The sequence below is a fragment of the Thalassophryne amazonica genome, chromosome 17, assembly GCF_902500255.1.
Source record: "Thalassophryne amazonica chromosome 17, fThaAma1.1, whole genome shotgun sequence".
Classification (NCBI taxonomy): Eukaryota; Metazoa; Chordata; class Actinopteri; order Batrachoidiformes; family Batrachoididae; genus Thalassophryne; species Thalassophryne amazonica.
This window is the reverse complement of record NC_047119.1, coordinates 31,148,786-31,172,563: the sequence shown is the minus strand read 5'-3', so window position 1 is coordinate 31,172,563 and position 23,778 is coordinate 31,148,786. Positions and strand designations below refer to the sequence as shown.

At 40.2% G+C, this 23,778-nt stretch overlaps 1 protein-coding gene across 3 annotated transcripts in view; it reads left to right on the top strand.

Annotated features, from left to right (window-relative positions):
* The first annotated feature begins 3,047 nt into the window (after positions 1–3,047).
* The window catches only part of rnf34b (ring finger protein 34b), a 58,548-nt gene continuing 37,817 nt past the window's right edge, over positions 3,048–23,778 (top strand). For 2 of the 3 annotated variants that reach the window (XM_034192087.1, XM_034192086.1), the window contains exon 1: positions 3,048–3,361. In XM_034192087.1, coding sequence (XP_034047978.1) covers positions 3,356–3,361 — 6 coding nt within the window. In that variant the 5' untranslated portion in view covers positions 3,048–3,355. The remainder of the gene's footprint in view (positions 3,362–23,778) is intronic. The other variant, XM_034192084.1, reaches the window with a different exon arrangement.

Here is a 23,778-nt window from a genome sequence, read left to right as displayed (position 1 = left end):
GAAAGGTATACTATTGTGCATCTGATAATGCACAGCATCTTATTATGAATGAATGAATGAATTGAATTAATTTTATTTATTCGGCACACAGATCAACAACAAAAACAACAAAAACTCATAAAAAGATCAACTTAACAGCGTACCTGTGTGACCAAAAAATTGAGTATGAGTTCATTTAAGACTCTACTGCAGTTGGCCCATTGATAACCATGTTTTGACTTTTTGTCCATCGCCAGATCCACCACAAAAATGCCTTTAGCCCTGGATGGCAACCATCCACGCAGACATCAGGTCCATCCCCACTTCTTGAAAGTAGCCATGTGTCTGTTTGAAGCTATAGGCGTCCCCTTGGCCTTTTGTAGTTGTTGGTGTCCTCAACACTGTGGCACCTGCATGACCTAAATGTCATAGCTTATGTTCACCCTCAATGAACGTGGTGCACCTCACCTGGAATGCAATAAGTAACCATTTGTTTGACACAAAGTCATAATAGCAGCAGTACCCAAGGATCTTATGATTATGAAGCAGCAGTACTGAAGACATCCAATCATTACCTTAGGTCACTAGTTAACATCCTAATCTCACAATCATATAGTAAGACGGGAAACACTAGGACCCCAAAGACTTGGACCTTCTTTCTCCTGCAAAGTCATCAGAATCTCTGTTTCGAAACTTCATGACACAGAGACATGAATATCACTGGAGAGATAAGTGAGTCACTACAAGTTGTCTCCAACCTAACACAGAGCTCTCTGACACTACAGAATCCACTGTTGCCTGTGGCACTTTTTAGTCAATATGCAAATTGGTAGAGATTAAAACTAATCAAGGAGAATGGAGCAAAGTACATAGATATCCTTGATGAAATCTTACTCAGACTCAGCCAAAGTTTTCTGACAAAACAATGACCCCATGATAACACAGAGGGAGGTGGTGGTGGTGTGTAATGGTTTGCACACTGGACTGTGAAGCTCCCAACTGGCACTTTGAGCAGGTGTGCTGGGGAGGCGCAGAGTTGCCTGCTGTGGGCCCTTCTGGAAATAAGCTTAGTGCTTGTGTTGGTTCAACAAGAACCTCTTTTTCTTCTTCTTCTTTGTGTGGCATAGCCAAAGGTCATAATGGACACCAAACTGGAACAATATCCACATCACGTGCCATCCAACTGAACAGAGTGAGAGGCTCCTCAGAGAACAATAAAGACAATCACCAGATCCAGGTGAGGTTTGAGGTGTCATACCCAAAAAGACTCCAGGAGATAACTTCTGTCAGAACTGTATTTTCTTCTATAAATTATTGCATGAACTGTGATCATTCTGGGCGGGATTGTTGCCGTAAATCAGTTTTCACTTTGGTATTCCAGAGGCAAAGTGAATTTGATCAATTTCAGAATAAGTCTTCAAAATGATAACATGAAAAAAGTGATGATGACATGACAATCCATGATATTGGTGCTTTTAGTTGGAATCAACTGCCTTGACTTGCCAAATTCCAAGCTTAAAGTCTTGAATTTTTCATTTCTATTAGCTCAAAGCTATTTTATTTAAGTGGAAAGATTCCTCATCCCTTTCACATGCACAATGGGTAAAAGATATAATGTGGATATAATGTGCATGGATTTAGAAAAAATCAGATACGCAATTTGTGGATCTGAAAACAATTTTTATAAGTTATGGCATCCTTTTCTGGATTTCTTTGAGAGATCCACAACTACTGCCTCTGAGTAGTCCACTGATTTCCCTATCCATCCTAGCCCCTCATTTTTTTTAAATTGTATTTATATATTTTTTTTTCATTTTATCCTTTGGTTTCTTCTGTGGGTCTCTTTTTGTTATAATTTGTTTAGCAGCTGGCTGCTTGTTATCTATTATTTATTGTTTAAAGTTAATGGAAAGAAAATTTAAAAAATAATTGTAATTTTTTACATAATCTGTATTGTACATTACATTTGAGTGTTTAATAAAAAGACCTTGGAAAGAAAGGAATTATCTGCCATCTGATGCTCAAACTTGTGATAAACTTAAGAATAGTAAAGTCATAGTGTTTTAGAAAGCCAGTCATTTTGTGTAAATTTGTCTTATTTTAACTGCTTTCTCTGTTCTAGTCGGTGAGTTTTGTTTTTTGTCTTTTTCGTAATTTATTTTATTCTTTTATTGTTTATTTATTTTCAGTTTATCTATATTTTACCAGTCTTTGCCGCCTATTTTATTTTTTATTTGTTTTATGTAAAAGACCACAATGGAAATAAGCATTTATTTTTATTTTATTTATTTTTTTTTTTTGTTTTAATTGAATTTATTTCTGCACACGTGCATCCAAGCAATTAACAAACACAAAGAAAGAAAAAAGAGAAAAAAAAATAGTCCAACAAAGTAAAAGGGAAAATAGTCCAACAAGCGCACCCAAGCGGCCGAAAGGTTTTTTACACAAAAAGTCGACTTTTTTGTGTTATCCTTGAAATTCCATTATAAATGTGCATGCATATATTTTAACACACTGTATTTTATTGTAGGTCTTATGTGGAATTTCTAAATCAATCAATCACTACATAAAAATGCATGGCTCAGTGTTCGATTTAGTGGAAAAGGAGGACACAGAATATTCTGTTTGTCTTATCGCAGTCTTCACGTGCTTTTGGATGCAGTCTGTCGCCCGCATTACTGCTGCATCTATCACCCACTCATAACGATTTGATTCCACAGTCTGAGCAGCAGTTTCTCCCCTGAGGCTCAGTTGTTTGCGTCTGTGGCGGCGCGCTTTGCCGCCCCCTGCGGGCGCTCAGCGGGAACTGTCGGCAGCGGGAGAAAAGTCCTCTATTATCTGCGGACTGCAGACTGCAACCTCCTTGTGTGCACGTGTATGCACAAGCACAGACTAAATTTGGCGCATTTGCATTTGGTCGGAAAGCTGTGGCGCGAAGGAGAACATTGGTTTCGTGCACAAAATATAAATCCTGCGCGATAAATTTAAAGAAAACAAATTGTAACGCATTTGAAAAAAATATTTGATCGATATTCGTTGCAGTAGACTCATTTTGTTGCTCAATGCACTCATTCAGAAGAGTAAATCGACGCTGGGGAAATAGCAGGATGCGTCTGTCAGGCTCGCACATGCGTCTTTACGCACGGCGCCACCGAACGCCCACTCTGCTGATGTGTTAAGGCGGATTGGCTGCTAAAGATACCAGCCCCTTTGTGCGTTTGGTGGTTGGCTGTGCCTGCTTTTGGCCATTACGTTATGCCTACTCCACACTCACAGACAGCCGGAGAGAGGGAAGACGTAATGGTTTGATTCCCTGTGCGCTGGCGATGGTCGTCGTTCTCCCATTACTCGGCAGATTCCTCAAACGGGAGGCGCAATGAAGGTACGAACTGATCCTGCAGTTGATCATTTGGATGCAGTTGGGTTGCGGTTTGCGCACGGCGCAGCGCTCTCTGTTCTGGATGTGGGTTTTGTGCGCCGCCGCGCAGTTGTAACGACAGGCTTGTGTTTTAAAGCATTTAGCTGGTTTAATGAAGTTGTCAGTCTGGTTTTTGTGTTTCCCTGGTGAGCACGTCTCGTCCTGCATGTGGGCTGTAGGTGCAGATCAGTGCGCAGCCTTTAATCAGTCCGCTTTGACCCCGGTGTGATACTTCAGTGGACTCGAGCCTCTGGAGCGACGTCCATTCATCGTCAAGCTTTAATCCGCGCTAATGAGATCCAGACTGGTGAATGGGTGAGGAGGACGAGCGGAGGGAGGTTATTTGTGAGGCGCCTCGGCTCTTCATCACCTCTCAGGTCCGCTGTGGTGGATCACTGGAGGCTCCTAATGTGGAGTTACTGCAGCAGCCAGACTGATGGAGATGAAGACGATGATGTCATCGGAGCTCTGGTGACAGTCCTGGTCATTATAACCACCACTGCAAACATCAGCATCATCACTAGCAATAAATTACAGTTATCACTAGTTAGTCCAGTTTTACTGTCACAGGGACTCTCAAATGGAGGCCCGGGGGCCGGATGTGGCCCTCAAGTGAATATTATGTGACTGCCAACATGGTGAGTTGATATTATTAGAATTAACACTTATCTGAGGAGGGTGGAGGTTCTGTCTTGTGGATATTTTGTCTCAAATAATTGGAGAACAGACTTGAGCTATATGTGGAGACATGAATGCTTTGGTCACGTGAAAATACTTGGTTCAGTTGTTGTGGTGATTCAGGTTTCAGATCTGATTTGAATCTTTCCTTCCCTTTTTTCAGTTTTGTAACAGTACAATGAGATTTTCTTATGGCTTTCTCTATGACCTTACTTTGTGACATTATAGTGAAATTAAAAGTGATTTTTTTTTTTTTTTTTTTTTTAATTCCCTTCCAGTATCCATTGGTGGATACTTCTGAAATAATTTTGGGGGGGGGAAAAACTACTAGTTCTTTTGACTGAAGTCACTGTCCTCAGAAGAGTTCCTCTGTTTAAAATCAAAATTGTACATTGAAAACAATTACTAGAGTCAATATTTAACTTTAAACATTGCCTTAGAACGCAGACAAAAAGGTTACAGATTTAAAAAAATTTCTGGGGAAGGGGGGGGCATGACAAGCAAGTCACAGCCCCCCTTTACTCAAATCTAGAGCCACCCCTGTGACTATGGCGCTATATCCAGCCATCATAGCTCACAGTTGTTAGTAATTTCCACAGTTTGATCATGAATGTACACACACACTGTCAGATACTTACAGGCAAAATATTAATACAAATGATTACTGTATAAATAAAATGTATACTTTTTTATGTTTAAAAAAATCATTGCCATAGCTGATTTAAATGTCCAGCACCACTAACTACTTTTTCAGTGTTTTCAGTTTACTTAGTGCTTAATCCATTGCCCACTCCACTATTTTGATGTGCAATTCACATTTGCATTTGTGACATCATCGGTTTGCTTATCAGATCCTGGCATTTTACTCCCACAGTTGCTCCAATTATATAGTGATGGCCTTGCAATGACAGTACCCTGACATTGGTGTGTGCGTGTGACTGAGTGAATGTGAAGCATCATTGTAAAGTGCTTTGAGCTTCTGATTCAGATGGATGGATAAATGTGGTCCATTTATTTCCATATCAATGTTTTAACTGTAATTAAGGCCACCAAGGGGCAGAATCTCTAAAACCCACTGTATGTCCACATACGGTAGATTATACCTCAAGACCTTGCACAACTTTGGCGTTGGACCCAGAGGCACAGTGGTGTGTAAGTGTACCCCTTGTTATGTTTGTTGAGATGCATGCATGCATGCATACATACACACACACACACACTCTTCTTTAACTGCTTAGTCCAATTAAGGGTCACGGGGGCTGGAGCCTATCCCAGCAGTCATAGAGTGCGAGGTTGGGATACACCCTGGACAGGATGCCAGTCTGTCTCAGGGCCACATATAGACAAACAAACACATTCACACCCACACTCACACCTACGGACAATTTAAACTTGAAGCCGCAGCACCGAGAGAGAACGCACTCAAACATGGAGAGAACACGCAAACTCCACACAGAAAGGCCACAGGTGGGAATCAAACCTATGACCTTCTTGCTGTGAGGCAACAGTGCTAACCAGTAAGCCACCGTGCTGCCGAGATGCATGCACTGGTTCAAACAAAAAAAAAAGAGAGAGAGAACAGCTTCATTGTTAGCAATGTCCATTGAGTGCCCTTCTTGTTGAGGCTGAATTTTGCAACCAGTGCAGACTGGGCTGGGATTTTATCACATGTAACTGGCCTGAGGAGGATGGACCAAATACTTGAGCGGATTCCTCTTTGGCTGATCTGGTCGGGGATTCCCCTTTGGCTGGTCTGCTGTAAGAATTCCTCTTTAGCTGATCTGGTCGGGGATTCCCCTTTGGTTGGTCTGGTGGAGGAATTCCTCTTTGGCTGATCTGGTGGAGGATTCCCCTTTGGCTGGTCTGGTGTAAGAATTCCTCTTTAGCTGATCTGGTCGGGGATTCCCCTTTGGTTGGTCTGGTGGAGGAAATCCTCTTTAGCTGATCTGGTCGGGGATTCCCCTTTGGCTGGTCTGGTGGAGGAATTCCTCTTTGACTGGTCTGGTGGAGAACTCCCCTTTGGCTGATCTGGTCAGGGATTCCTCTTTGACTGGTCTGGTGGAGAACTCCCCTTTGGCTGATCTGGTCGGGGATTCCCCTTTGGCTGGTCTGGTCGGGGATTCCCCTTTGGCTGGTCTGGTGGAGGATTCCCCTTTGGCTGGTCTGGTGAGGGAATTCCTCTTTGGCTGATCTGGTCGGGGATTCCCCTTTGGCTGGTCTGGTGGAGGATTCCTGTTTGGCTGCTCTGGTGGGGGAATTCCTCTGTGGTTGACCCAGTAGTGCGATGGCCTTGTGAGTGAGGAGTCCAGTGTTTGAATCCCGCTGGAAGCCACAAAGATCTACTATCACTGGAAAAGGCTATTTGCACCACTGAGGTGTAAATTAGGATTTAGTTCAACTCTTATTTGCACCACCCTCATCTACACAAATTTAATTTATATTCGAAACATCTACTACTGTGGTACAAATTGAAGTTTAATATCCCCTTATTTGCATCATGATGGTACAAGTAAAGATTTGGTAGTTCTCTATTTACACCACTGTGCTGTAAATAAAGATTTAGTTTTACCATATTTGCACCACCCGTAGTGTAAATAGCCAGTCCGACTTTTCACACGTGAGATGTTGTACTCCACATTACGGAGGATTCCCCTTGTAGCTGCCAGCTAGCTGACTCACTGCAGCAGCTCGACGCTTTTGTTAACAGCCAAAATGTGACAGTTTTTGAATTGTAATGAAATAAAGTTCACTGGCTTAACAGTTTAATGACCATTTTCTTAATTTGTCTGAGACCTTTTGGTTTGTGATTTTCTTTCTTTTTTCTTTTTTTTGGGGGGGGGGGGGCAATTTGGCCAAACTGTAATTCTAATATTGAGATTTAAGAAATAGTTTGAAACATCTCTGCAGTATACAGAGGCTCTTAGATTTCCTGCAACATTACATGTTTAGGTTTTGGTCACCGATAGGACAGTTTTCTGCTGCTTAAATGCTCCAAGGAGTTACTGGTAACAAAAGCCACTCGTGCACATCACAGCAATGACCTAAAACTGAAATAACACAAAGATTTCTTTACATTTTCTTTGCTTAAATTTTTTTTCATGCTCCTCATAGAAAACTCTACTTTGAGCATTTTTAAGTGCTGTTTGCCAGTGTTGTGTAAGATAAGACTCCAGTCATTGTTAACTCTTGGTGTTAATTTTCCTCGGGAACATTATTGCTCACTCTGTCCCCAGAAGACAAAATGCCTCTGGCTTTTCATTGACTAATCGGGTTGAAATTGAAAAGCTGCTTTTCAGCCCCTGTGAGGCGGATGGTGTAAGCCAAAAGCAGAGACTTCTAAATTATATTTTGAAACCCAGACTATGAATCATTTTGCCTTTGCATACCGTGTGTCAGCACTGCAAATAGAGATCTCTACCTAAGCGAGGCAAACCAGACAGTATTATGGTGACTGTTCTGCAAAAAAACACAGATTTAGGTTTTTAACATCCCCAGATACTCCACCAATAGTGATGTTTTTTTGTTTTTTTTAATGAATCTCGTTTCAGAGAGTAACTCATTTCCGAAAGGCACCCACTGAACGCCTGTTAGCAAAAGTTGATGGCTACAGTATTAGGGGGAAGCTGATGGCAGTGTTCTATGCATTTTAACCCATTTACTGGATGGCTGTGGGAATGGCACCTAGTTATATCACACTGTTGTCAACCTGAATCACAGCTTAAACAGATTTTTCGGTTTTGCAAATGCCTTTTTTTTCCTTTTTTTTTTTTTTTTACAAATGAAAAAAATGACGCATTTTGCAAAAGCACATTTATTTGTAAACACCAACACACACATTACAGTAACTTGTGTTGGTTTTTACATACAACTCCCATTCCAATGAAGTTGGGACTTTGTGTGAAATGTAAATAAAAACAGAATACAATGATTTACAAATCCTCTTCAACCTACATTCAATTGAACACACCACAAAGACAACATATTTAATGTTCAAACTGATAGACTTTATTGTGTTTGTGCAAATATTTGCTCATTTTGAAATGGATGCCTGCAACATGTTTCGAAAAAGCTGGGACAGTGGTATGTTTACCACTGTGTTACATCACCTTTCCTTCTAACAGCACTCAATAAGCATTTGGGATCTGAGGACACTAATTGTGAGTGTCATGATTGGGTATAAACGGAGCATCCCCAAAAGTCTCAGCCATTCACAAGCAAAGATGGGGTGAGGATCACCACTTTGTGAACAACTGAGTGAAAAAAATAGTCCAACAGTTTAAGAACAATGTTTCTCAGCGTTCAATTGCAGGAATTAAAGGATTGAAGAGGATTTGCAAGTCATTGTATTCTGTTTTTATTTACATTTTACACAACATCCCAACTTCATTGGAAGTGAGGTTGTAGAAAAAAAAATGAATGAATCAGTGTGAGCAGAAGCTCAGTTTACTCATAATCCCTTTGGGCATCTGTGTGTGCTAATGTTAAAAACTTCAGAATTAGTGCATTATTTTAAAATTAAAAGCTATGTTATATTTTCACTTTGTACAAATGACAAAGTTGACATTAATGTAGCTATTCTATCTGGATTAATTTGATGTATAAATCAAAACCATAAGTCAAACCTGCTTTCCTTTTCAAGACATCTGCCTCATGGCTGGACCACTGTATATTGTAAAGGTAAATGACTTTTCTGTGGTAGCCTGGTAGCCAGGTTCCTTCCGCTGGGGTAGAGTTGAGCTCAGCTCTTCTCAGCTGCCTGACTGCTGCAAAATACGTAGCAGACCGGAACCACTGGTTTACAAATGTATTTCATGTTACTAACTATGCAAAAAAAAAAAAACATTAGCAGACTAAATTAGCGGAACTAAATTTAGCGGATGCTTATTGGTCCGCTGATGGTATTTGAAGTTAGCTGACAAGCTAATCCACTAACAAAAAGTTAGCGGTTAGCGGTCAGTCTGCAAAAAAGAGTCTTTCTTGACTACAAGAAGAAGGAGACCTAGGGATCATTGTTGATCAAGACTTGATATTTGAAAGCCATATTACATCCATTGTCTCCAAAGCGAATGAAATGGTGGGTCTTCTGTGGAGATCCTTTGAATATGTGGACAAAGACGTTTTCATCATCCATTGAGTATGGGGCACCGATTTGGTCACTGTGCACATGGAAACTAGTAACAACCAAAAGAGTGCCAGGACTACGTGACCTGAAATATGAAGAAAGGCTGAAAAACCTACAACTACCCTCTCTACTATACAGGAGACTATGGGGGGAACTTATCAACACATTTAAATATGTACACAGATTATACAACACTACACCATGCATATCAGAAGTGATGAGGGATATGAAGACCAGAGGGCATACGCTTAAAAAGGAGCACTACATATACTAACAAAAGACTCTTTTTCTTCAGCAATCGGGTCAAACCAAGGTGACATGGCCTACCTGATGAACTTGTCACTGCACCATCAGTGAATGTCTTCGAGACACCCAGTGAAATATAATCACAGAACACTTGATTACCCCCATAAATTTAATATGACAGCTGAAAAAGAACCATATAAGGAGCAGTTTCAACTGGAGGAAACTCCTTCCTAACCGAAGACTCTACTCATGACAATATGAACCAATTGCTTTTGAACATTATTCACTGTTTTGAACTGCTACATGAACCAACTGATTCAGAAACCATTTGGCTGTTACAAAATGTAAACATACGAAATTAATCAGTTGTTTCAGTGGCCCATTTACTGTTTGGAAATGTTTAATGAACTAATTGTTTCAGATGAAAATTTACTGTTTTGACATGCCAAAATGCTAGTTTATTCAGGAAATCATATACTGTTTTGAAAATACTTGAAACATTAAATGAAACAGATGTAAATTATTAAACACATTAAATGAAACAGCTGTTTTAGAAAATTATTCACTCGTTCAAAATACTCAAATTAAAATAAATTTAAATTAACAATTAACACGAAATTACTTCTGATTCAGAAAAGAATTCAGTATTCCAAAACACTCAATACACTAAATCAGTCAGTTGCTTGGGAAACAAATGAACCAAAAAGATTCACCATTTTAAAGTGTTTGGAACATAAAACAATCCTGTGTCAATGTGTTAAAGTATTCAAAACAATTAATGGAACAGCTGCTTCAGAAAATTGCTTTAAAATGTTTGGAACTTGAAATGATGTATCAGAAAATGAGTTGCTGTTTCAAATTGCTCAAACAGCAACTGAAGCATTTACTTCAGAAAGCAGTTGAAACACTATACCTTTGCTTCAGAAAATGATTTGCTGCTTCAAAATGCCCGAACACGAAATGAAAATTGTTTCACAATACACAAAACAATTATTGCATTTGTTTGCAAAAGTGATTTGGTGTTTTCAAAATGTTCACAACACATTATGAAGCGGCTCATTCAGAAAATGTGGTTATGTGTCGAAACGCTCAATGAGATGATTCAATCACTATGATTGTTTCAAAATGCTGCAACCACTAAATCAGAATTTCTTCAGGAAAAAAAATGAAGCAAAGACTAAATAACTGCTTCAGAAAATTAATTGAATCTGATTAGCAATGAAGCATTGTAGCTCATTGCCAAGATCGCACAGGATAAATGTATAAATCTGGCAGAAAAAGTCTGTTTTTGATGTTGTGACACGGTTCAGTCCTAATCGACTGCACCTAAAGGTATGCTCCCGAGAAAAAGCCTCCATCAACTCTTCCTCCACTCGGGACTAAAGTGTGTAAATCTTATTTTACGCACACAGATCCAAACGTGGCTGAAAGCAACATGAGCTTTATGTTTGTTGTTGTTCTGCTTTTATTGGACGTGGCATCTGCAGGCATCAGAAAACACCACCAAACTGTGTGTAAATCACGATTGTATAAATAATATGATACCTGTCTCCTGTTTTTCACCAATAATCGTAAGTTTTCGTGCAGTTTTTGCAGCTGAGCTCATTGTTTGCTGCAAGAAATCTTCTTCTGCTTCATGCAAGAGAAGAATATGAGAGAAACTGAGCAGCAATAGAGAGGAAATGAAGAGACGACAGACAAAGATAGTGACAGCAGCTTCAATATGTCATTGTTTGGACGGAAAACAACCGTAATATTGTTTAGGCCATACAATACTCATTAATGGCTTTGTTGCAATTTTAAATGTATCATATAACATTAAAGGGGTCACACCAGTTTTTGTCTACATGTTAATATTTAAATATGTTGGAGTTTCTTCATAAACACTCTAAAAGTCCCACCTTCCTGTGACCATACTAGAGGAAGCTACCATGTTATTAGGGAGATGTAATCCTGAAATGGTTTGTTTTAGACTTGTGACATATGTCACACAAGTCCATATGTGGATTTGCACGCCTACTTCATGCTTTGACACACCCACTATACCTCCATTAGCTGGTAGCATTGTCAGTTGAAGCTAATGCAGATGGGCAACACCGGTAGACTGGGGAGTTTTATATTTTGGGGTGAATGGGTGCATTTTGAAGTGGCACAGATGGCTGCTATAATAACGCTAAAATACCAGAGGTTGATGATTGGTCTACTGACTCCAGAGTGAAAGCAGCAAATGCTGCACTGGAAATTTTTACATTGACATGGCACATTAAACTGTGGCATTAAAGGATCCTTAACTACCTATAGTTAATGTTCTCATAAGCAAGGATATGGTAGCGGTTGGCAATAGCATAAATGGACATGTGTTAGCATTAGCATTTGAGGGTGTATGCTAGCAGTTAGCATTTGCAGTCGCTAATTGTGTGATGCTTGTGTTTGGTGCTAACCATTAGGGTTAACCGCTTACCTGTGAACCAGAGTTGGCAATTTTGGTTAACGCTTCCTTGAATACATCTCGTCAGTAGTCCAACAACACGCCATGTGAATGTAACAATACTCTGTATAAACATCATTTGTATGACTCACCTCTGGAAATTTGGTAATTTTGGGGGAAAAAAATCATTTCTGACTCAAGAGGGACATGCACAGAAATACTAAAACCGTGGCCTTTTTGATGATTGACAGACACAAGAATTACAAAATACTGCATTCAGTTCTCACTCAGGAACTGTGATTTGCTTTTTTGTTTGGGATTGGTGAAGCCCAAGTGCAGGATATGACATCACCAATCAACATGGCTGTGTAGACAGTGAACATTACCAACTCTACTTTATAAAACCAGTGTAATTATTGCATAAAAACAGTTTAGAAATCCAAAATTAAGCGTTTGGTGACTGCGCACTACATCTTTACAGCATTTTTTATTATTATTTAAAAACCTGACATGTTTCATGTTACCTTAATTAGTACAAACAGCAGAAGCACATAAATGATGTAAAGACAAATTTCCAACAACAGGGCTCTTTTGTTTTCTATTTGTGGAAAAAAAATTAAAAAATTGCTTTGCACTACAGCGCCACCATAAGTTAACAAATTTGGCAGCAACATTTGTGCATAGTTGTGGTGGTGAAAATATTGTCTGAATCCACAACTCTGCACCTGCATAAAGTAAATTATGTTTCAGAGAAGAGGTGCAGCAAGGAGCAACTCCTTGCTGCTTAAAGTGACAGAAACAGATTAGAAATGTGAAAATCATGAAGCTACTGACCATTCCTTCGAAAGTGATGGCTCAGCATTCATTCACATCAGTGGACCTGCCAAGCAGACACTTGGAAAAAGTTGGGAATATATTATTTTCAAGAGCTATGGACGTTCTACCGTTCACGGCCATGCATGCATATCGAGCATGCGTCTTGGTTCAGTGAGCTCCGTACAGAGAAAAGACGACGGACACTCTGCCCTCGTCTAGCTCGTTTTCCCAAACATCAGGCGCAGCAGCAGCAGATGGAACACCTGCAGGAGCACGCTGATGAGCATTAGAACAAAACGTTTAGCCAACTTGATGTCACTGTCCTACTTCAGCATACTGCAGCAATGAAACTGAATGCGGTGCAGCAGGGTTTAATTGTGCGCACGTCAGAGAATGGTGTAACGCTCTATTAAGGATCACCACTAATCAAGACGGATCAACATGCTCAGTTGCGACCTCCACGACATGAGGCAAAACGAGGGTGGTGCGTGACATTTGTGGAAGATTTTTCTGACAGCCAAAAACCTGCTTCACGAATATCACGCACCAACACACACTATTAAGAAACCTATACAGATACGTTAAGTCACATTAAAAATGTCCGGAATGTGCCAAGAATGACGCAAATTTAACACTCGTAATGCATCCTGCCTATGTGTCAACACAGCATTAATTTTTTTTTGAGTGCATCTGTCAGGTTTTGGATTGAGATATGTGCGACGTCTGCTCTATGTACCAGAGCATCATGCTGTTTTAACCTGGTTGTAACTGCCGCCATGATCGTGCCCCTAGAACTCTCTACGATGCCATTTTTACCCAGCTGTCTGAACGTGTAGCTGAAACTTCCCGCGATGCTATATCAAAGACGGATACTAATGAGCCTATACAAAGCTTTTAACAGGCTGCATTCATGACTGATCAACGTGCACATGCAAGAGGGGCAAAACACTTGGAAGTAACAAACACTCGGAAGCATTCAGGAAAACAAGTACTTTGTGTTTTGGCAGTCTCCATAGCTGTTTGTTTGATTGGTGAACAGCCTATAATTTTTTGCACCTGAATATACATTTTCCCCTCTCCAATCAACTCTTTAATCAAACTACGCTGTTCTTCTGAACAATGTCTTGAACGTCCCATTTTCCTCAGGCTTTCAAAGAGAAAAGCATGTTCAACAGGTGCTGGCTTCATCCTTAAATAGGGGACACCTGATTCACACCTGTTTGTTCCACAAAATTGCCGAACTCACTGACTGAATGCCACACTACTCTACTATTATTGTGAACACCCCCTTTTCTACTTTTTTTTTACTAATAGCCCAATTTCATAGCCTTAAGAGTGTGCATATCATGAATGCTTGGTCTTGTTGGATTTGTGAGAATCTACTGAATCTACTGGTACCTTGTTTCCCATGTAACAATAAGAAATATACTCAAAACCTGGATTAATCTTTTAGTCACATAGCACTACTATTATTCTGAACACTACTGTAATTGTTTAATCTTTAGATTTAAAGAACTATAATAAATGAGGATGAAACATGTCACCCAGCATCACTCAAACACAGCACAGAAATCAAAGCGATAAATAATGTTGACCTATGAAATGATGCTGCAGTTAAAATAATGTCAGACTCACTTTAGTTCCAGTTAAACATGTTTGTCTCAAACATGGCCCATTTGGAGCTGTTTCAGGGTCCCGTCCCATATGGTCATACTTCTTGGTTTGAGTCTAGAAAACTAGTTTTATGAGGTCAGATCGCTTGCATCTCTGTTGCTTTTATTGATGCTCTCTTGTCTGCACATCACGTCTACATTGTTCAGTTTTTGCGCTCAGACCGATGTTCCTGTGTGATTGTAATCACAAAAATACATTAGTTCAGTTGTAATATTACCAGAGATGCAGGTTGGAGCAATACGGCTAAAAATACATTATCATGTTTGCGCTCGTCTCTTGTGCATTCAGGTCTCCCTGCCTGCAGAGTGTGCACAGTGTACTAATTAAAATGACAGAAACACGTCATGCTGACTCAAAGCTAGATCTGAGTGATTTCATGGCCCACCATGCCGGAGGGTGCAGAATGTGTTCTTACTGTACTCCCATATGAGCGCAAATGCATCTAACGACATCAGGTGAATTTTGAGCCACAGGTGACACCATGAAGTGTGGTGGATCATCGTACTTGCAGCAGATTTATCTGAAGAGAAGATGCATAATGCAATAAATTTAAACAGAAACAATGCAGAATTATAGTTTGTTTTGGATGTGGCAAAGGACTGCATTTCTACAGAGCTTTACACACACACACACACACACACTGATGTCACAGTGCTGTCATACTGCACACTGGTAGCATGTCAGGCATTAAGGACCTTGCTAAACCAACCTTAGTCATTCTCATATCCAACCAGGAGTTGAACAAAGAATCCTCTGGTGTCAAGGTCAACTCTTCATCAAGTCTGAGTGCTATGCCCAGTATCTATTTGAGTGAACACATAATTGTGAATACATGAACTTTGTAATAATAATGTGTAGACACTTTATACTTACACCATAGGTATTCTCTCTGAGAAGTAGATAAGGTGATTGCATTTTATAATTATTTGGGATATGTATTTGTTGTTATGAGGATGAAGACATTGGTAATTTTTTAGTAACAACTGAAGAGTTATTTATGATGGAGACATTACATGTAGACTATGTGTATATTAAGGTGACAGAGAAACACACACATACAGTGCATCCAGAAAGTATTTACAGTGCTTCACTTTTTCCACATTTTATGTTACAGCCTGATTCCAGAATGGATGAAATTCATTTATTTCCTCAGAATTCTACACACAATACCCCATAATGACAATGTGGAAAAAGTTTTTTTTTTTAATTTTTGCAAATTGATTAAAAATTAAAAAACTAAGAAATCACATGTACATACGTATTCACAGCTTTGCCATGAAGCCACCAGGACTCTTCCTAGAGCTGGCTGACCATCTAAACTGAGGGATCATGGAGAAGGTCCTTAGTCAGGGAGGTGACCAAGAACCTGATGGTCACGCTGTCAAAGCTCCAGCATTCCTGTGCGGAGAGAGGAGAACTATCCAGAAGAACAACCATCTTTGCAGCAATCCACCAATCTGGCCTGTATGGTAGAGTGGCCAGACGGAACACACTCCTTAGTAAAAGGCACGTGGCAGCCTGCCTGGAGTTTGCCAAAAGGCACCTGAAGGACTCTCGGACCATGAGAAACAAAATTCTCTGATCTGACGAGACAAAGACTGAACACACTGACGTGAATGCCAGGCACCATGTTTGGAGGAACCCAGACACCATCCCTACAGTGAAGCATTGTGGTGGCAGCATCATGCTGTGGGGATGTTTTTCAGGAGCAGGAACTGGGAGACTAGTCAGGATTGAGGGAAAGATAAATGCAGCAATGTACAGAGACATCCTGGATGAAAACCTGCTCCAGAGTGCTCTTGACCTCAGACTGGGGTGACAGTTCATCTTTCAGCAGGACAATGACCCGAAGCATACAGCCTATGCATATACCCGGAAGTATATACTTTTAAACTTCCAGTATTTTATGCATTTCAGAGAAATTAAACCATAACTCTCACTAAAAAGTGATTTACATTACTCATGTAAAGTTTGTACTAAGGCGCTATAGTGTTTCCTTTAAGTGGCGCCTTTACTAGGTGCACCTTGCTAGTTCCGAGTTTAAACTTTTTGGAACTTTTTCCTTCAGAACTGCCTTAATTCTTAGTGGCATAAATTCAATGAGGTGTTAGAAACATTCCTCAGAGATGTTGGTGCATATTAACATGACAGCATCATTCAGTTGCACTTTCTACCAGTCTGCCCATTCTCCTCTGACATCAACTAGGCATTTTTGTTCATGCAACTGCCACTTAGTGGATATCTTCCCTATTTTTGGACCATTCTCTGTAAACCCTAGAGATGGTTTGTGTGAAAATCTCAATAGATTAGCAGTTTGTGAAATACTCAGACCAGCCTGTCTGGCACCAACAACCATGCATCTTTCTCATTCTGATGCTCGGTTTGAACTTCAACAAGTTGTCCACTCCATGTCTAGATGCCTAAATGCATTGAGTTGCTGCCATGTGATTGCCTGATTAGCTATTTGTGTTAACAAGCACTTGAACAAGTGTACCTAATAAAATGGCCGGTGTGTGTGTGTGTGTGTGTGTGTGTGTGTGTGTGTACACACATAAGTAAATTTGATTTCACTCAGATTCATCACAGCAGATCCGAAGTGGACCTGCATGTTGATTTGGCACATTTATCGCTGGTTCCCCTTTCTGACACAACTCCATGTGGAGAATGGGCAGGGTTGGCCTTGAACCAAGAACCTGCCATACTGGAAACAAGCACACTTAACCGCTTGGCCACCACACACGCATACTATATATTCTGCTGCTCTTAATCATATCCCCATCAACAACAAGTCCTCTGGTTCTGATGGGAGCTGAATCATTTTGTGATAATTAGTTATGTATTCATCCAGTGATGTGAGTAAAGTTGCTGTATTGTATGAAACTGTGCCAGAAACATTCAGTAATGTTATCAATCATCACACCGGATTGCCTGATCGTTAATCTTTGGCCGAGCCACGCGCTCTCCGAGTGCTGTAATATGTTGTTATTCCATTATTTGAGCTTGAAAAATGCTTCCTGAGTGTCCGGGTGGCTCAGCGCAGCAGGAACAAACCTTCCAGTTTCTCACTGTGGCGCCACATATAGCGCCTCCTTCCTAACGTTCCTTAAGGAGACGGCTGAAGTCGGCACTCGGGGTGTTTGTGGTCTTGCCTTGTGATGTGGCAAGACCTTGTGAATTTCTTTTCTCTTTTTTTTTTTTTTTTTTGCATGGAGCCTGGAACCACGGCAAGCCAGCGTTCTGCTTATGTCAGCTATTGATTGTGCACCAGCAGGAACAATAGGAGACATATTCTCTCGTCCTCCTTCTCTTACTCCTCATCAGTATGCTCCGAGGAACTCCATCTTTGCTCCCCGTCCCGTCTTGTGGTCAGAAAACACATCTGACAGATTCTGTCCTTACGGGCGCTCGTCGTCAGCATCACTGTTGCGCTGTATGAAGCTCAGCTCCTTCCCCGGGGGCATGAAACAGAACTAACATCAGCCGTCTGTCTCCTTTCAGTATGACACCCACAAACTGTTGGTTGCATCGGTTACACGCTGAACACATGTTCTAATTTTGCATTTATTAAGCAAACTGTAAATAATGCAGCAACAGAGAAATTGAATCCACAGCGCTCACGAGAGTGTCATTAATAGGAGCTTTTAGAGGCTACTCACGCTTAATTAGGTTTCCTCACAAAGATGCTTAAAGCGCACTCTCGATAATGTGCCATCTCCTGTTTTCTCGCTTTTCCCCCTCAGTCAAAGTTATTAGGCCAGAAGCCAGTAGTTGTCCAGCGTCTGTGTTTGTTTTGATCCTATTCTTACACACTTGTTCAGACTGCATGAAGATATGTTTGGGTGTGCTTATGTGCTTATTCAGACTTTTTTTTTTTTTCCAGCTATATGTGACTTTATGTAATTCACTGTGACCATCATCACTATGGAGCATCATTTGTGCATATCTCCATCTTCAGATTTCAAAGAGTTTGTTCCACATCAGCGCAAGTTGAGCCACAGTCAGTAGTTGTTTTTGTGGGGGTAGAGGTGTACACTAGATGCCACGATTTCTATGCAGAATATTTCAAGACAGTTTGAAGCATAAACTGTCTTGTAGCCACACCGTCGTTGATGCGTAATAATTCAGATTTGAGTCAGTTGGGCAGCTGAAAACAAAAGCAATCCGAGAAGTACGATCCCACTGATCGTGTTACTTTTGCAGTCACTTTTGCATTTCCAAACTTTTTTTTTTTTTAATCTGTGCAGAAAAATAATGTTGTGGAGACATTAAACATCCACATTCACAGCGGCAGTTAAACATCTGAGAGGTGCATGTTAAAACAGCATGCTGCACAACACACACATCAAGATCCAAATTCCAACAGACTCTCTCAAAGGAAATTAAAAGTAAAGCCTACCAGCTCCACTGAGAACACTGCAAAGAGGAAAAAACTGAACATGCCACTCACCCACTTGTTAAGATTTCCAAATGTAAAGTCCACACCATCAAAGAAGCCCCCATGCACGCATCGCGTGCGTGATTGCCAGTCGAAGAACAATGCAGGTCCACTATAAGTCCTCACATGGATCACCAGCCAAAGAACATGTCCGAGTCCACCAGTCCTCAGCAGCTTTGCCTTCAGCTCAAGTTCTGTCACGACTGTAGCTTGTTAGATAGAAAACCCTGAAAATAATGTATTCTGACTTTTTCCAAAGTAAGAAATACATCTGTGTGTCCAGGCAGCTTGTAAAAAGCACGTTAGGCTTCAAAATCCAACGGACTCTGAAAAAGTTAAGAGATTCAGGGTGAAGTGTCATCTCCTCTGTAAATCCGAGCCATCACTTTCAAATGAAAGCTCAGAAGCTTCATTATCAGACATAACTGCATTCGTCACTCTGTCTGTCGGTCATCAGGATGTTTCTGCTCATTCTAAAATGTATGTCACATGCTGAGAAATGCCAAGGATTGCTGAGTAAGACCTTTTCTGGAAATGCACCTGCTAATTCACTCAGGGAGAGGAATATTTTGCATTAAACTACATCACTAATTACTAGTGCATGCAGGTGGAGAGACTTACAATCATGACCTTGAAGTTGTCTTGCTAACTGAGACATTAAAAACATGCAACATGTCCTTTAATGGATGGAAAGCCATCTGCTGAAGTTGTCAAATGTATCACAAGGGGGCTAATAGGATTGATAAATTGTGTAGTTTTGAGTGTGCTTGGTCTCCAAAGTAATGGTCAAACAAGGTCAAAATTCATTGAATTCCCTGACATAGTTTACCCCATAACGTGATGACTGAGCATGACAGATGGGGTAGACACACACACACACACACACACACACACACATATATATATATATATATATATATATATATATATATATATATATATATATATATATATATATATATATATATATATATATATATATATATATATATATATATATCAGTGAGGAAAATAAGTATTTGAACACCCTGCAATTTTGCGAGTTCTCCCACTTAGAAATCATGGAGGGGTCTGAAATTTTCATCTTAGCTGCATGTCCACTGTGACAGACATAATCTAAAAAAAAATCCAGAAATCACAATGTATGATTTTTTTTTATATATATATATTTATTTGTATGTTACTGCTCCAAATAAGTATTTGAACACCTGTGAAAATCAATGTTAATATTTGGTACAGTAGCCTTTGTTTGCAGTTACAGAGGTCAAACGTTTCCTGTAGTTTTTCACCAGGTTTGCGCACACTGCAGCAGGGATTTTGGTCCACTCCTCCATACAGATCTTCTCCAGATCTTTCAGGTATGGTAAGGTATAGAGTTTCAGCTCCCTCCAAAGATTTTTATTGAGTTCAGGTCTGGAGACTGGCCAGGCCACTCCAGGACCTTGAAATGCTTCTTATGGAGCCCCTCCTTAGCTGCCCTGGCTGTGTGTTTGGGTCATTGTCATGCTGGGAAGACCCAGCCATGACCCATCTTCAGTGCTCTTACTGAGGGAAGGAGGTTGTTTGGCCAAAATCTCGCAATACATGACCCCATCCATCCTCCCTTCAGTACGGTGCAGTCGTCCTGTCCCCTTTGCAGAAGAGCACACCCCAGAGTATGATGTTTCCACCCCCATGCTTCACGGTTGGGATGGTTTTCTTGGGGTTGTTCTCATCCTCTAAACATGGTAAGTGGAGTTGATCCCAAAAAAGCTCTATTCTGGTCTCATCTGACCACATGACCTTCTCCCATGCCTCCTCCGGATCATCCAGATGGTTCACTGGTGAACTTCAAACAGGCTTGGACATGTGCTGGCTTGAGCAGGGGGCCCTTGCTGCCCTGCAGGATTTTAAAACCATGACAGCATCATGTGTTACTAATGTAATCTTTGTGACTGTGGTTCCAGCTCTCTTCAGGTCATTGACCAGGTCCTCCTGTGTAGTTCTGAGCTTTCTCAGAATCATCCCTTACCCCACAAAGTGAGATCTTGCATGGAATCCCAGACCGAGGGGAGATTGACAGTCATCTTGTGTTTCTTCCACTTTCTAATAAATAATCCTAACAGTTGTTGTCTTCTACAAGCTGCTTGACTGTTGTCCTGTAGTCCATCCCAGCCTTGTGCAGGTCTACAGTTTTGTCCCTGGGTCCTTCGACAGCTCTTGGTCTTGGCTATGGTGGGACGGTTGGATGTGTGATTGATTGAGTGTGTGAAACCGGTGTCTTTTATACAGTAACAAGTTCAAACAGGTGCAATTATACAGGTAAAGAGGCAGGAATAAGAGGGCTTCTTAAAGAAAAATAACAAGTCTGTGAGAGCCAGAATTCTTGCTGGTTGGTAGGTGTTCAATACTTATTTGCAGCAGTAACATACAAATAAATTATATTAAAAAAAATCATACATTGTGATTTCCGGATTTTTTTTTTTTTATTTTTTTTTTTTAGATTGTCTCTCACAGTGGACGTGCATCTAAGATGAAAATTTCAGACCCCTCCATGATTTCTAAGTGGGAGAACTTGCAAATCGCAGGGTGTTAAAATACTTATTTCCCTCACTCTATATAATATATCTATATATATATATATATATCCTATATATATATATATATATATATAATATATATATATATATTGTATGTGTTGTTATTTTGGAATGCTGCTGCTGCTGTGCAGAACTCTGGAAGTGCACAACTCATTGCTATTACCCAGGAATATTTTAGATTTCCAGAATTTTTACGCATTATAAAAATTAAACCATAATTCTTAAAGCCGTTTTGGAGAGGAAAGTCATTTATTTGCAAGGTTGCTTGGGCAAGGAGACTTCACCTTAGAGCCCTCTTTCTAAATCAGTTTGAGAGTTGCAAAATCTTCTGAGTTTGTCTACCTTTGCATACAACACAGAACATACTACACTTGATACTCTCTATGCAAGCTGGAATTTAAATGTAATATCTCTCTAACTGCAGTTTACAACGTATATGAGTAGTTGAAATCGGTCTCTATATTTAATTTCATGGTTTTCAATACACTGTCATTAACTAAATACTGCAAATGCAAAGAAGGCTGAATTATAAGCTTGATTAATTATACAGTTGAATTTTAGTAAAGCTTATTGTGAATAATTATGCTGGACTTCATAACTGTTATTAGACTTGCGCTACTTATAACATGATAATGTGAGATTTATTCACAGGTGGCATGAGCTGCAAAACATATTAATGTTTAGTTCTTGACTAGCATGTTGTGAATATGGTATTTGTGTGTGTTGTCAACAGGCGGGGAGCGTCATCCATGTGGGCGTCATGCTGTGGGCTGCTGAATGAGGTGATGGGCACTGGCACAGTACGGGCGAGCAGCCAGGGTTCGGAGGCAGGGGCGGGGCCCCTTTTCGCTTTGCTCCAAGTGCTGGTTACTCCACCTACCCTCCAACCAGCTCAGGGAGCAGCGGACAGTTGTGCAAGGCCTGTGGACTGGCCTTCTCTGTCTTCAGACGCAAGGTACGTGCAGCATGGTGACAATTTTGGACACATGAACATTGGAAAAAATCTCCCTTAACATGCTGCGTGCTTGTGAAGTCTTTAAATATTCAAATGACTCATGCATTTTGCATTTTTTGTGCTTATTAAATAGAAATATTGTGGCCCGTCCATCAAGTCCGATCCTGCACTTGATCGCCTTCTCTGCACTTCTGTTTGAACTAAAATGTGTTTAAAAATGTGCATGCACAAAAAACACAAAACCTGCAGGATTAATCGTGTACAGTCAGAGTGATGCAATCATTGTGTGCAGATGTGACAGCATTGTTCCTTCTTGGTGCATCTATGGAAGATTTAACTTCAATAATTTCATTGACTTTCTGAAAATAAATATTTCATTGCAGAAGCAATGAAATATTCCAAGCTCAATCAAAAATAAGTGAGTTTTAATTTGAAAATCCCCCCCCTGCCAGCACAGTGGATTAGTGGCTTAGCACTGTTGCCGCACAGCAAGGTCGTGGATTCGATTCCCACCTTAACTGTACTAAGCAGGTATTATTTATTATTTGGTTCCTTAAATTGAAATGTCATTTTGACAGTAACCATGTGTTACATATTTCAGGTTTGAATATCAGACAGAATATCTTGTGCATACAATTTCATATTGTCATTGAATGCACCAACAAGGACTCTTCAGCCCAGAAAACACTTAATCCACAGTAAAAGTGTTGACATTGAATGAGACAGATTGCTTATCTGAACCAGGTTTAAATTCTCTGCAGGCTGATCTTCCATGCTGCATTGAAATATATGTAAAGTGGAAACTCACTGGAAGGTATAAAGTTAACCTAAAAACCTGTCTGCAGAGTTGTAATTTATGCACTTTTTTTTTAATGCAAAACCCACTGGCGAGAACTTCATGCCTCATTTGGCCCCTTCCTTTCCAAGGTCCGTGCACACATGGACTCTGATAAGAGTGTAGCTGTGTGGCAGTCACACGCACTGCTTCAGATAGCTGTATCCGTATCCACAGACCACCGCTCTGTGGATTTACGTGTGTGTGATATTTTCACAGTGAAGGAAAAAAGACACACCAGGGGATTGACAATAAAAGTATCTGTTCTTGGAAATGAGTTTCGGGCTGTGAAGTATGAGCACGTTGCACACACGAAGTGATAAGAAAATGTTCGCTGCCATGGACCAACCAACTTTGCTGCCCACTTTGAAGTGTCGGTCTTTGCTGCTCGATATAAAAAATGTCAGAAACATCGGTACCAGAGTTATTTCATTTGACTTGAGTTTTCCACACACATATATGTGTGTGTGTATATATATATGTGTGTGTATATATATATATATATATATATATATATATATATTGTATATCATATATATATATATATATATATGTGTGTATATATACACCACTTTTTCGTTTAAAATAGATACGGCTATATGCCCTGAGCTCT